This window comes from Aythya marila (genome assembly GCF_965140915.1).
Source record: "Aythya marila genome assembly, chromosome: 1".
Lineage (NCBI taxonomy): Eukaryota > Metazoa > Chordata > Aves > Anseriformes > Anatidae > Aythya > Aythya marila.
The window spans coordinates 191,218,374-191,233,703 of NC_139042.1; the positions used below are offsets into that span (position 1 = coordinate 191,218,374).

General features: G+C 49.7%; 1 protein-coding gene across 5 annotated transcripts in view; it reads left to right on the forward strand.

The window, feature by feature from the left end:
* Window positions 1-2,347: 2,347 nt before the first annotated feature.
* CELSR1 (cadherin EGF LAG seven-pass G-type receptor 1) overlaps window positions 2,348-15,330 on the forward strand; it is a 161,621-nt gene continuing 148,638 nt past the window's right edge. For 4 of the 5 annotated variants that reach the window (XM_082762169.1, XM_082762171.1, XM_082762173.1 and 1 more), the window contains exon 1: window positions 2,348-6,168. In XM_082762169.1, coding sequence (XP_082618295.1) covers window positions 2,979-6,168 — 3,190 coding nt within the window. In that variant the 5' untranslated portion in view covers window positions 2,348-2,978. The remainder of the gene's footprint in view (window positions 6,169-15,330) is intronic. The other variant, XM_082762172.1, reaches the window with a different exon arrangement.

Sequence of the window (15,330 nt, forward strand, 5' to 3'; positions counted from 1 at the left end):
GTATCTAATTTTCTTTGAAGGATCAGCCTTTGCTGAAAACCTGCCAGCCAAAACATGAAACATAATTCTGATTTTCATCCCCACCTTGAGTTTCCTTTACCAGCGGTTGGCTTTCACCGTTACCGTCTCCAACCCTCTGGAAGCAAGACCCCACAGAAAGAGCAGCAAAAAGGAATGGGTCCAGGCCTGACCCCTGCCCAAGCGATGACCCCAGTTTTAACGGAGCAGTATTGGGACAGGCAGGGACATTTCACCATTTTCTGAAAAGATTTGAGTTGCCATGTGTTAAATAAGCCACTCCTTTCACCAGGGCAACGAGTCGACCTTGCATTTGAATACTGTATTTGCTGCTTAGCATTTGAAATACATTTTTACAGCACGATTATATGACAAGTGGTAGAATGCGTGAAAGGGCTTCGGAACAATAGGAATTGTGTAATTAATGAGAAAACAGTGAAACGTCAGATAAACAAGAGAAAATTAACTGCTTGGCAAGTGGCTCCAAGAAAGAAGCAGGCAAGTAACACAAAAGGAGCAGAACAGAGGATTTTGTGTAATTATGTTCATAATTAGTTTCATACAAATGCTTTTACAATATCTTCCCTTTCCAGACTCTTGGATGTTGCCTCTTGCTGCAATAAAATGGGAAGAAAAAAGTTTAAACATTCTTTTCTTGTGGATCTGTTTAACCTAATAAAAACTCCTGAAACAAGTACTTGGAACTCACATTAAAAAACCTGTAGAGAAGGATTGTGTTGTAACACAAAAAAAAAAATTAAAAAAAAAAAAATTCTTCAAGATGTGGGCATTCAGTATTGCATGAAGAGAGAAAAACATAGACTTAACACCAGGGTGTTTTTTATCCAGATGCCAAGTTAATGTTGATATGAATTAAATCAAGTACAGCGTGAGTTGTTTGATTTTTGTGAGTATAAAAGGCACCACTACATGCACTCAAATGTGATAATGGGGAAGTTATTTTTAATTCCTTTTGAACCTATTTTCTTCCTCTTCCTTTTCATGAACTACTGTTTTTATCAGAGGATCAGAAAAGGCAACTAAGCTTCTAAATTCCATTTAAAAAAATCTGATGGAGTAAAGCTGAATCAGCTAAACACCTTCCAAAACTGCAATTTATAAAGCTTTTTTTTTATTTCCTGACAGACATATTGGCAATAATCCATTTTTTCCCTCCTCCTTGAAATAATGCAGTTCCGGGGATAAAAAGCAGTTGAAAGAATCTTTTTTTTTTTTTTTTTTTTTTTTTAAATTTACACAGCTTTCTCATGAGTGCCGAACAGCCTAATCTTGAAAAGCCTAATCCGAAGAGCAACAACTTGCCCTAAAAGTTGCTGTCGTGCCTACACGGGGCAGAGCACATCGCAGAAACGCGGCGTGGCACCTTTGGTGTCTTCTCACTTGCCTCTTGCTGGCTTTCTCTGTAACTGAGCCATCACTTTTTTGGTATTGCTGGCATTTTTTGGCATTTGTGGCCCGTTTTTTTTCCTTTCTCCCAGCTCCCTGCTCCCTCTGCTGCGGTTGGCAGCGCGGGCGCGCAACCTGCGCGCTTCTGGCCGCCCCCAGCAGGGGACGCCGCAGCCGCGGGGATGGGGCCAGGCGTCCACAGGGGAGCACTGCAAACCCAACGGGGACACTGCAAACCCAACGGGGACACTGCAAACCCAACGGGGACACTGCAAACCCAACGGGGATGCTGCAAACCCAACGGGGACACTGCAAACCCAACGGGGACACTGCAAACCCAACGGGGATGCTGCAAACCCAACGGGAACATTGCAAACCCACCGGGGATAGCGCAATCACAGCGACGGAAAGTGCCCGTCGGGAAGTCAGAGAAAGGAGCGACACCGCGCTCACCGGGGCAACAGCGAAACGTTGGGCTTTGGCTTTGCTTCTGCTCGCAAACTGCCTAACTTTGCAGCTCGTGCGTTATTTGCAGTCGCCCCAAAGAAATCTTTAGTTGAAGGCTCCGGGTCCTACCTGCTGCTCTCCAGCAAAGCGGCAGCCCCGGGAAAGGCGGGGAGCGCACAGCGCAGCTCCGGCTGGGGGGGAACCGGGGTTACCCTCGCTCTGCAAAGCGATCCCACATTTCTTTTCTTTCGCTCTATATATTTTATTTGCGTTTAGTTATTTTTCAATCCCTTTAATTTCGGTTGAAACGGCAAACCCGAGGCGACAGGTGGCTGCCGCACGGGGAAGCCAGCCGCTCGCTCCGCGGCCACCCTGGGCACCTTCTCCCTCCTCCTGCCCCCGGAGCCGAGCCGTGCCGAGCCCGGCCGGGGCACGGAGCCCGGCGCCGAGCTGAGCGGGGCGGGAGCCCCCGGGGGCAGGATCCGGCCCCCGGCCCCCACCCGGGAGGGGCCGGGCGGGGCCGTCGGGAATCCCCGCCCCGGGCAGCCCCCGCGCCGCCGCGGAGCTGTGGGGACGGGACGGGGACGGGGAAAGGGACAGGGACGGGAAGGGGACGGGGTGGCCGCAGGGACCACGCGGGACCGAGCCGTCCGTGGGGCGGCCCCGCCGAGGGGGCGCTGCGCCCTAGGAGGAGGAGGAGGAGGAGGAGGAAGAAGAGGAGGAGGAGGAGAAAGAGGGGGGAGTGCTTCGGTATTTAATTTTTTTTTTTTTTTTTTTGGAGAAGGAGACGAGCAGCAGGTTTATGCTAATCGCCCTCTCGGGAGCAGCAGCGGGAGGAGGAGGAGGAGGAGGAGGAGGAGAGGAGCCATTTTGAACTCACTTCAAAGTTGAAGGTGGAAAAGTTGGAGCTCTCCAACCCGCCGCCCGCGGACGGGGACGGGCACCGGGACGGGGACCGGCACCGGGACGGGGCGTCCGAGGAGCCCGGGAGGAGGCGGCGGCGGCGGCGGCCGGGGCTGATGGATGAGGGCGGCTGGGCAGCCCGGCGGGTGGATGGATTGTGCGGCAGCCCCCTGCCCGCCGTCTCTGCCTCCTGAGCCCCGGAGATGCCGCGGCTGTCCGCCGCCTCCTGCGTGTCCTGGGCCGCTCTGCTCTGCGCCCTGGCCCCGGCGGGCGGCGGGGAGCTGCGGCCGCCCCGCACCGCCCCGCTCCTCCACCTGCCCCCGGGGGCTGCGGGGCGCCGCGCCCCCGAGCCCCCCGCGCTGCCGCCCGCCGGGCACCTGAGGGCTGCGGGCACCGCGCTGCGCCGAGCCCCCGGCCCCGCCGAGCCCCGAGGTGGGGGGCTCTGCCCGCGGCGAGCCCGGCGGCGGGGGGTCCCCGAGTCCCCCGGAGCCGGGGGGGTCTCGGCAGGCTGCCCCCCGCCACCCCGGAGCGGTGCGGAGAGCTGGGGGCGGCGGGGAGCGCGGCGGGCGAGGAGCCCCAACAGCCCGCCGCAGTTCCAGCTGCCCAGCTACCAGGTGTCCATCCCCGAGAACGAGCCCGCCGGCACGGCCGTCATCGTGCTGAGGGCCCAGGACCCCGATGAAGGGGAAGCGGGCAGGCTGGCGTACTCCATGGAGGCGCTTTTCGACGAGCGCTCCAACGATTACTTCTCCATCGACGCCCAGACGGGCAGCGTGGTCACTGCCCGCAGCCTCGACCGGGAGACGAAGGACACCCACGTGCTGAAGGTGACCGCCTCCGATCACGGCTCCCCGCGCCGCCGCTCGGCCACCACCTACCTGACGGTGACCGTCAGCGACACCAACGACCACGAGCCGGTGTTTGAGCAGCCCGAGTACCGGGAGAGCATTCGGGAGAACCTGGAGGTGGGTTACGAGGTGCTGACCATCCGCGCCACCGACGGCGACGCCCCGGCCAATGCCAACATGCTTTACCGCCTGCTGGAGCCGGGAGCGGGCGATGGGGTCTTCGAGATCGACCCACGCTCGGGCGTCGTGAGGACCCGAGCTCCGGTGGACCGTGAGGAGGTCTCTGAGTATCACCTGGTGGTGGAAGCTAACGACCAGGGCAAGGATCCAGGACCGCGCAGCGCCACGGCCATGGTGCACATCACGGTCGAGGACGAGAACGACAACTACCCCCAGTTCAGCGAGAAGCGCTACCTGGTCCAGGTGCAAGAGGATGCCCCGGTCAACAGCCAGATACTGCAGGTGCAGGCCACGGATCGGGACCGGGGCAGCAATGCCCAGGTGCACTACAGCATCGTGAGCGGCAACCTCAAAGGTCAGTTCTACATCCACTCCTTCTCCGGTGCCATTGACCTGATCAACCCTCTGGATTACGAGACTATTCGGGAGTACACACTCCGGATCAAAGCCCAGGACGGGGGCAGGCCTCCTTTAATCAACTCCAGCGGCATGGTGTCGGTGCAGGTCGTGGACGTGAACGACAACGCCCCCATCTTTGTCAGCACTCCCTTCCAGGCCACGGTGCTGGAGAACGTTCCCCTGGGCTACTCGGTGCTGCACATCCAGGCCGTGGATGCGGACTCTGGGGAGAACGCGCGCCTGGAGTACAAACTCATAGAGATGGCACCGCCCGCCGGGGGTGCCCCTGCGGCGGGTGACTCGGGGTTCCCTTTCCAGATCAACAACAGCACGGGGTGGATCACAGTGGCCGCAGAGCTGGACCGAGAAACTGTGGAGAACTATCACTTTGGGGTGGAGGCCAGGGACCACGGCGTGCCGGTCATGACCTCCTCGGCCAGCGTGTCCATCACCGTCCTGGACGTGAACGACAACAACCCCACCTTCACCGAGAAGGTGTACCACCTCAGGCTGAACGAGGACGCGGCTGTGGGCAGCAGCGTCCTGACCCTGACGGCAGTGGACAGGGACGTGAACAGTGTCGTGACTTACCAGATCACCAGTGGCAACACGAGGAACCGTTTTGCCATCACCAGTCAGAGCGGAGGGGGCCTGATCACACTGGCCTTGCCCCTGGATTACAAGCAGGAACGGCAGTACGTGCTCACAGTCACTGCCTCTGACGGCACTCGCTTTGACACCGTCCAGGTCTTCATCAATGTCACGGATGCCAACACGCACCGCCCGGTCTTCCAGAGCTCCCACTACACAGTGAGCGTCAGTGAGGACAAGCCCATTGGCACCTCGATCGTCACCATCAGTGCCACCGACGAAGACACGGGGGAGAACGCGAGAATCACTTACATTTTGGATGATAACATCCCCCAGTTCCGCATCGACCCCGACACCGGCACCATCACCACCCTGATGGAGCTGGACTACGAGGACCAAGCCTCCTACACGTTGGCCATTACAGCCCATGACAACGGCATCCCCCAGAAATCGGACACCACCTACGTCGAGATCCTCATCCTGGATGCTAATGACAACGCACCCCGCTTCCTGCGCGACCGCTACCAGGGCTCGGTTTTCGAGGACGTGCCTCTCTCCACCAGCGTCCTGCAGCTCTCGGCCACTGACCGTGACTCGGGCCTCAACGGCCGTCTCCTCTACACGTTCCAGGGCGGTGATGATGGAGATGGAGACTTCTACATCGAACCCACTTCCGGCGTGATACGCACACTACGCAAGCTGGACCGTGAGAACGTGGCTGTCTACAGCCTGCGGGCCTTTGCTGTAGACAGGGGCAGCCCACCCCTGAAAGCCTCTGTGGATATCCAGGTGACTGTGCTGGACATTAACGACAACCCTCCTGTCTTTGAGAAGGATGAATTTGACATTTTTGTGGAGGAAAACAGCCCCGTGGGCTCTATTGTGGCACGAATCAGCGCAGCTGACCCCGATGAGGGGACCAACGCACAGATCATGTACCAGATAGTAGAGGGCAACATCCCCGAGGTCTTCCAGCTAGACTTGCTGAATGGAGACCTCACGGCCCTGATGGACCTGGATTACGAGAGCCGGACAGAGTACGTGATTGTGGTGCAGGCCACCTCGGCCCCTCTTGTGAGCCGGGCGACCGTGCACATCCGCCTCCTGGATCAGAACGATAACCCGCCGGTGCTGCAGGACTTCCAGATCCTCTTCAACAACTACGTGACCAACAAGTCCAACAGCTTCCCCTCTGGCGTGATTGGCAAGATCCCTGCTCATGATCCCGATGTGTCTGACAGCCTGGCCTACACCTTTGTGCAAGGCAACGAATTAAACTTGCTCCTTTTGGACTCTGCCACTGGGGAACTCAAACTCAGTCGAGATCTGGACAACAACAGGCCCCTGGAAGCCCTCATGAAAGTGTCGGTCTCAGGTAAGCAAGCGTTCGAGGTTCATAAAGTGTCTGATCATTGGACCAGCGTGGGGGCATGGGCAGAAATAAGCTACTAGCAGTTTAACGTGCAGCTTTCAGTTTCCTGAGGCAGCAATTTATCTGTGAAGTTCTTGGAGAGGAACCACAAAAATGTATCGAGCCCATGTGCTGTGCATTGAAGTGGTGCATTGAAGTTGTTTAGTAAATGTGGATCACGAGGGTAAATAATACATGTGGGGGGTATATATTCCCTCGGTTTAGGTGGTACTTTGGCTAAAGCTTTTCTGATGTGGTTGCATAAAGGGAGTAACTAACCTAACTTGTAAAGATGCAGGGAATGTGCATGTATCTGTAGTGCTTGGGGTTAAGCCTACGACTGGTAAGACGTGATGGCTTTGGAGAACCAGCTCCTCTCACCCTTCTATTCTCTTTTGTTTTTTAAAAAAAGGGTGAGATTTTGTATCTATGCTTTTTTAACAAGACATAGGCCAGTTGATATTCTCATCTGCACACTGGGAGGTTTGGCTGGTCAATCCTTAGGTTTTGGCTCGGGTCCCTGATGGCATGGCCTGGGTAGATGTGAGGCCAGTGGGGCCGTGCTGGTTTGACCAGCAGAGTGCTGCTGGCCCGTGCCGCTGTGGGACACGGTGACTCTTGAAGCTATAAGGCTGTGAAATAGTTGTGTAACTTGGCTCATTGCTCCGGGATTGCTGCCTCGGAGCGAAGGGCAGATAATGGCCCAACAGCACCAAAATCAGCACTGAGAGATCCCAGTGTTGTGGGGGCGAAGAGGGATGAGTATTGTGTGATTTTCTGCCTTGGAGAACTTGTGTGTGTCAGTGAAAACCGGTTCTTCTGTTAGGTAGACTGTTCAATATGTGCTTTTATGTGAGCATGCATACGCTCTTAGGATATTCTTTTTCTGCTCTGTCGCTTGTTTATCATGGAATTACTTTTTATGCCTCTAATTGTGGCATCAATCATGCTATGAGTAATTTCCTCTGCAGGTGCCACTCTATAAAGTTTACAGTGGACCTGATCCCATACTTCTGTTGACTTTCAAACGTTATAACCAGATACATTCCTCGCTGCCTCCCCGTGCAACCCTAAAGCTAATATTTGTACTCGTTTTTGCATAAAATAGCTGCAAGTACTAGGCACATAGAACGACACTTTGGGAGATGCTTCTTTTTTTGAGGATTGTATTAAAAAAATACCAAACTGTGGCGTAATCCTGGCAGTGCTTGTTACTGTAAGTAGTCATTAAGTGCGGCGGGGCCTCAGGGGACAGAGCCGTGCTCTCTGTTGTGTTTGCAGGCTTGTGTTCCTTTTTGCTTCAGGAAAATGAAAGTGATATTAACTGCACTGATTGAATTTGTGGGGGTGCGTCACCTGACAAGCGACTCCTATTTCTTACAAAATGCTGGGGGGCAGCTGAGGTGGTAAGTTAGCTCATAAATGCCGTTTTTGTGTCCTGTGAGGACTTGCAGAAAAAACAAGCAACTGGCTTGTGGCCTTAAAAAAACATTTGGATTAATGCTCAGGTGGCTGCGTGGTCATTGTCTGCCCAAACCAGTAGCTCTTGAGCTAATAGCAGAAGATAAGAACTTGACTTGGAGCAAGGAGCTTGAAGAAGTCATTTTGTTAGACTGAAGAGAGTATTCAGGACAGAAAAATAGATTATAGGAACAGTCTGACTGCAGTTTAGGTGCATGAAGTCTCAGGTAGGGACATGAAGGACTGGAGACCTCTGGTTTTATAATGCTTGGAGCTTTGCATCGTTCTCATGTTGGGTGAAGGTCTGAACTTTGCAGCTCTTCTGCGATGTTGATCTGTCTGTCTGCTGCATGTCCTGAGATAACTGAAATAAGGCTTTTCATGAGTAGGAGTCTGTAGTAATTCCGACAAGCACTGAGCTCCCTGTGGTATTTGTTTCGAGAAGCTGGCTGTTTGGAAACTAGAAGGGCGGAGTCTTGCAGTTTGTGATTGTATCCAGGAAACTTTCACCTGCTTGCTTTCTCTGGTTTATCTGATACAGTCAAAAAAAAAAAAAAAAGAAAAAAAGAAGAAAAAAAAAAAAAAAAAAAAAAAAAAGCTCAGACAGAGCTCCACCTGGTTATCTATAAGCATTGCAAAATACCTGCAAATCATCTGCTAAAATGACCTGCAAGTTAACTGAAAAACGTGTCTATGCAGTAGCCATTAACCTCTCAACCCAGACAAACACAAAGTCCTGCCCTGCACGCAGCTGCTGTGCAGGTCAGGGAGGAATTTGCGCTCTTTATGAACTTGGGGAATTTGATCTATATACGAGTCGGAAGTGACAGTGCTGCTGTAAAAATCTGGTTTCCACCTAGAGCTGCGTTGTGCTGCTGAGGCATGTGAGTGTGCGTGAGGCTGGTGAGGAGCCGTGCCATCCAATTCAATCACTGTGAGGCTCTGATATGTAGCTAAGCCCAGTATCCTTGGGTTTGATTTGGGAATTGTTTGAGTAAGAATGGTAATTTTGTCCTCATGCATATAAACAAAACTTGAAAAGTCACAAAAAAAAAAAAAAAAAAAAAAAAAGAAAACTGAGAGAATTCGTCTAAAAAAAACTTGAGAGTGGCAGTTTTTAAAACTTCACCTAAAGTAAACACCTTCAGCACTGCGTGGGGCCGTGGACTGCCCTTGGCAGGCCCTACGTGTGTAGGCCCTAAGTGTGTAGGCCCTACATGTGTAGACCCATGCTGGGGCCGTGAGTCCTGCAGGGCCGTGCCCCCACAGCCCGTCAGGAGCAGAGCCGAGGAGAGGAAGGAGGAATGTGGATGGTGGGGCTCCTGTGGGCGTGTGGGTATTTGCATGCTGGATCCCGAGCTGGAGCTTTTGAAGTCAGGCTCTTTTGAAGCGAGTCTCTCTGGTTTCTGTGCCTGTCGCGTGCAGTGAGCAGACCAGCCCGCTTTGGGATGAAGCTCATCCAGATGCGCTCCAGGCATGCCCCGAGTGCCCCAGCTCTGTCTCCGGGTTGAGTGCACAGGGCCAGGCTATGGCAGCTCCCGAGGGAAATCCCACACTGGCCCCAAGCATCCTGCACCAGCTGCCTCCCGCTGCCCACCTCCGCTCCTGGCTGCTGCTGCCGCCTTGCGTGGGCACCTACGCTCACCAGCCTTTCACACAGCCCCCAAGTACTGCTGGGGAAAGAAAGAAAAATATAAATAAATAAATAAATAAATAAATAAATAAATAAATAAATAAGGAGGAAAAAAAAAGGTCTTTTCCACCCAGTGGATTTTTTTTTCACCTGGCGAGGGGTGAACAGGGTTAGTAATGTATCCCTCAGAGCCCCCTCCTTTTAGCTACACTTTGCCCTGGGAGCTGGTACTCGCAGCGCAGGCTTGGGGTCACTTAGAAGGACACATTCTCCTGTTTCCCTCATACCTTCCAGGCTTTCCTGCAGGAAGGCAGAGCTTGGCCTCATATTGCCATGCCTGCACATATCATCATTAGGTTTCTGTTAACTACTTGGACCCTGCTGAAATCCTGCCCTTGCCTTCCAGGGGGGAAGAATTTTACTCTGGGGTTCTGGTATGCATAGGTCAGTCTGTGACTTTTTAGTGTTATTAATAAATATCTAACTTGAATTGACAGGATTGTTAGAAAAGGTTACTTTTATTCCACAGTGATGCTTACAGTAATGCCAAATTGATTCTGTTTCCTTTGGGATTTTTCTTCTTTGGTTGAATGTTGCTCCAGTCTCACGATGTTGGCCTGTGTTAAGTGTTGTGCTGTGGTCCCTGCTTGTGCAGCTTGGTGCTGGCCTCAGCTGTGCACAGATGCTGCACGAGTTTGCTTGGGTGTCACATTGCACACTCTGCCTGCACCTGTGGCTACTGCCACAAGCAGCCCTGCTCATCATTAGTGACAGTTCACCCAGGCACCGTAATAGAAGTGTGTGCACCCTCCTCGAGGAACAGAGCAGGCACAAGTCAACCTGAGTGTATGCTAGAGCTTTGGGATGCTCCAGAGAAATGTAAAATAATGTCATATAACATGTAATTTTTGGAAGGCAGTGATCTTCAGTTCTGTGCTTTCACATGGGCTGGTTTCCCTAGCATGGGGTAGATACCCAAGAATTTGGGGGGCCATGCAAGCTAAACTATTGCCTTTACATTTCTTTGACTTTAAATCTCCACTGGCTTTCAGTGACATTATTGACTATCAGCAAATACAAATCAAGATAGAGCTCCTGCCTGGTGCGATAAACTTCTGTTATTTTTAACTCCTGTGCTGGTAAAGGATCTTCATTATTATTGTAATTTAAAAGCCATTATGCTAATGCTCCTGGATCTCCAGCTCTGTGCCTTCCCCATACAAATGTAACAGGAGACATAACACTTGGGTTTAACCCTTGGGACAAACTCAAGACCGTGGTTGTGCCTGAGATATGTGGCATGGGGTGTTATTTGTGTGTGTGAGCTGGCACTCCCCTGCCCCACTCCCCAAAATGCCCCTGCCCCTGGATATGGGCTGGGAGCATCAAGCTGCGTGCTGATCTCCTGTCTCCATGTTCAGGGAGGCTGTGCCTCCAGCACCTCTGGATGAGGGTATACGGGGTTGCTGAGGCTGTTTTTGGGGTGCAGATGGGCAGAGAAAGCAGCTCTGATGCACTTCTGCTACATTAGATGCTTCTGGTGGTCAGCAGGTAGATGCTGCCAGGATGCAGAGGAGCCAGACCGCTTTTAGGTATCATCGAGGAGGGATTGGCACCCAAACTACCCTCTGTGGCCTCCCCTATCCACCAAGGAAGTAAATTCATGTCACCTAAAACACAGCTTTGATGCAAACCCTGCGGGTTATACAATTACGGGATTATAGAAATGAGAGGATGCTCCCTCCCTGCTTCTCCCTGCACCTTCCCCTCGGTTAGCGGAGGTGCGGCTTTCCTACAGAGCACATTTCCTGACAGAACAGGGATTTTGCACTTGGCTGTTCCTGGGGAGCTTGTGCAGCCCTGCCTGTGCTTGCATTGCATGTGTGCATCCAGCGTGAGGGCAAGGGAAGGAAAAAGGGCAGCCAGGGGCCTGCAAAGGCCAGGGAGGAAGCAACAAGTGGCCTCACTGTGAAAGCAGCAGGCCGCGATACCCTGGGCTGTGTGTTTGCTGCCCGTGGTCATTGCTTTGTGTATAAAATGGGAAATAATGGCTAGCAGCCTTTACACAGTGCTTTTGAACACTTACGTTTGTGTTCCTAAAAAAGTGAATCCAAAATAAAGACCATCCTTTTAAAGTCGGGGAGCTACCAGGCTGCTGCGGCTACCTGAGGCCTTCCTTGCCCCCGTGTAAAAGAAGTCACGGGTGGGAGACTTGCCCTCCTCCCCTGTGTGATCTGGTCCAGCTGATAAAAAGCTGCTGCTGCTGCTGCCTTGTTGCTTTCGTATGTGTTTCCTTCCACCTCATTCCTGGATTTCATAGGAGTGGTGTATTTTTGTTTCCAGAGACAGGAAAGCGTCTATGGCTACGGGTGCAAAAATATTTAATAGAAGTCTGACTGAGAAAATAAACTTTTTACTGAGATAAAAGGTGTTTTCTGCATGTAAATAAATAGCAAGTTATCTGCAGCTAAAGTAAATAAGCAATTTCTTTGCTAAAATAGTGATCTCCAGTTATAAAAAAGAAATGTTTACCACACCATACCTTGGGAAGTAAATGAGATGTTTTACCTCAGACAGTTTTGTCCATCAGCTTCTTTCAGAAAAAGCTACTATAAAACTAGCTAAAAAGCTACTATAAAAGTAGCTCTCTCTAAAAATGTTTGTTTCTCCCTGTTTGTGTGTGCTCTACACACCCATTTTTTGGTTACACAGTGTTTAAAAAGATGTTTCTACCTTGGTGTATCTCAGTGGTTGAAGCACATACAGATGGCACTTCTTAACCTCATGCCACACAGTGAAACTTCGAACTGTAAATACCAGGGGTTGCAATCAGTTCCTGAAGAGAAAAACACGACAAAAAATCAATGAAAACACATCACTTATCTCCTCCTTTGGAAACTGCTGTACCCAAACCAGAAAACAATTGTGTCTGTGGACCAAACTCAGAATTTGGCATGTAGCAGCATTGCTGCTGTCCCTGAAAATTGACACACAAAAAAATGTGTATATAAAGTAGGATAACACATGTCTTTTCTACGGATGGGAAACTGGTTGATGGAGATGCAGGGGTGCCAGGGACAGCTGCTGGGGACAGGCAACTTAGCCTAAACCTGGCCGTATGTTGAGGAGACCCCAATGAAAATTAGAGAAATACTAACTGGAAAACTTATTTTCCCCTATTTTCAAGTTATTTGCAAATGAGGAGATAGTGATAATAACCATTTTAAATTGGATTTGTAATTTTATTATTATTATTATTATTTCTGGATTGCTTTTTAAGCTTCAGGGTTTGTTCATGAATTGGTTTCCTTGCTGTATTCACTTGTGATTTTCTTCCTTCTGAGAAGTTAATGAAATGCTTTTTCTTCAAGTGATTTACACCTGGGGATTGGGAGTAATCCCTATGTGTTCTGTTCTGGTCCCACGTTTCTCTGCGGTTCAGAATTGTTTTAGGCAGAGGTTGTGGAGCCGACTGCCAAGGGTCCCATACAGAATAAATATTGAATTGTAGTAAAGGGTAATGACAAAAGAACCTTTTGTTTAGAATAAAGGAACGGTTTTCTAGGTTTGGATGTTAGGATGATAGCAAGCATGCAGTAGAAGTAGTCATGAGGAAAGCAGGTGATGTGAAGCAGTGGCATTTTATACTTTATTATCTCCAACATCCTAACCCGAGGAAGTAGCTGGCTGCTGATAAAGTGTATAATTTTACACTTGCTCATTGAGTGGTCTGTTTTCCTGCAGCACATATTCCCAATATCTTAAAACTCCCATCTTTGAGCTGAATGGATTTTCTCAGACACCTCCATTCACAGTGACGCGTCAGACAAGCCATGACTGAGAAATGCAATGCTGGGCTTTAGAGAGAGTAGGTAGGACACTCACTGCCCTTCTGGGTAGGAAAGCACGCAGCACCCATGCTGTGTTTACAGTGCAGCCAGATGTGTATCTGCTGCATACATAGGTATATCTGAGCTCACGTGCATCTGGTTATTTGGGGTATAGACCGCAGTGACTGCACTATAGCAGGGCCTCGGTACAAGCAAGGCAATTTCATTGGACCCCCCATTGGATTTCATTTTCTGGACAGGAAACGAGCAAATGTGAAGCAGAGACCTCTTCTAAACCTACGTGCTACAAATACCTGTTCAATATTTAAGAGGCAACTCTAGCTGTGACGCTCATGCATAGAAGATGAGACAGGGGAGGATCAAATGTCAGTCATAACACGCGATCTATACACTCTCCATCCCGTCTCCTTCACTTCGAAAAGCCCTCAGGATTTTGAGAGCCAGTTGGTGGGGTCAGACTTGCTTCATTTGAGTGCTTGAGATAATGCAATTTCTGTGCTTAAGTCGGTATTGCCTAACTTACAGGATTTGGGCAACTCTCTTGGCTTCCTTTGGCAAATAGACTTGTACTTCCAAAAATATCAATGGAGAGCCACTAGGAAATGTAGAAGGGTTAAAAGAGCCGAAGATACTCAGATCAGATCTTATGAGCCTTTTTGGCAATTGTTCATGTTATAATGATTCTGTCCCAGTTTCTAGGGGAATGGTAATGTTTTTAGGCAAAATAGTACTCAAACTACTCTGACATCTACTTTGACATTTAAGAAACAATTATGCCAATTCTGTCCTTTATGAGTAATTGGCTTTTTTGTTTTCTGCTCCTTTCTTAAAGACCATTTTGCCAAAAGATTGCTTAAAGCATAGTACAGAACAAGTTGACAAGGGGCTCAGTTCTTCAAAGCCTTGTTCACAGTAGTTGTCCACTTGAAAGAAAGAATGTCTAAGACCTGATTAAATTCAGTTTTGCCACTTTGCGTTCCTGTGACAAGTGACAGTTTTACTGCTTTTTCCCCCAGTGCAGCTCTTTTTCCAGTGTTGAAAAACACAGAACTATTTATAGATGTAACACAAGTTTCCAAACAGGGGCAGGATGTAATCTTCATGGAAAATTTTGAAATCCATCATTCAGCGATTTCTTGTTTGTTTGGTGAGGATTAGTCTCACACAATTGTTTATAAGGCATGGATGCATAGCCTTAGGTTTAGATTTCATTGCAACTTGTTGATTTTGTTGGACTGAAATAGCATAATCAAAGGCACGGTTTGTTTCTGATGGTCAGATTTATGTCACGTGGCACCACCCCCGAGAGAAATAAGGTAAAACACGTAGGTCCCACCCATGATTAGTCGCTAGGCAGGAGGGCTGTGGGCTGGAGGTGCTCACCTCACCCCCCTGATTAAAGAGGGAACACAGGTGAGTGACTTGGGCTAATTGCCTTGTTGTTATTTGGCCAAAGCCCAGCAGGGTGAACCCACCCTGACTGTACCTGCCAGGAAGGAAGGGTTAGTTTCCTTTTGTAGTGATGACTGTACTTATTTCTGTTACAGCAAACTACCCGTATTTACAGGCTTAGCAGACTAGATAGAAAGAATGGGGGGAGGCTATAACTTGCAAGCAGGAAAATGTTTCGCCATGAGTAATGTTAGGATATACTTTAAATGTTTTCAGGTGTTCAAGTGTACGAAGAGGAAAAATATGCTTTTATGGGAATTTGGCATTCAACAAAGAACTAAAACTCTGTAATACTTCAGAAAGGTGATCTTTGCACTTGGAAAAAAAAAAAAAAAGGCAATTGGACAGAAAAGTAGGATTTGCTGTAGAGAAAGGAAGACTTTGGGACTTTGTTTCAACAAGCCATTAATGCTGCTAAGCTGTAACTGCCTTCGTATTTATTCTACTATTTACACTTGCCAAGTACAGAAAAAGCAAATAAATGAAATGGTAAACCTGTAATACATCCTCAGGGGACCACATAATAAACATAGACATGTTATGCTTATCAAATACAAAGAAAAGTAATCTGTTTTCAACACCATTGCCAAATGTGTGATGGATGCTACATTCCATCAGATCTCTAGCACTTTTGGAAATGACACATCTGGTCAAAATATTTCAACACTTTTTGAGGGAGAGAGAAGGAAAGGCCATTGTTAACAACCTTTGTCAACACTGCATCTCTTT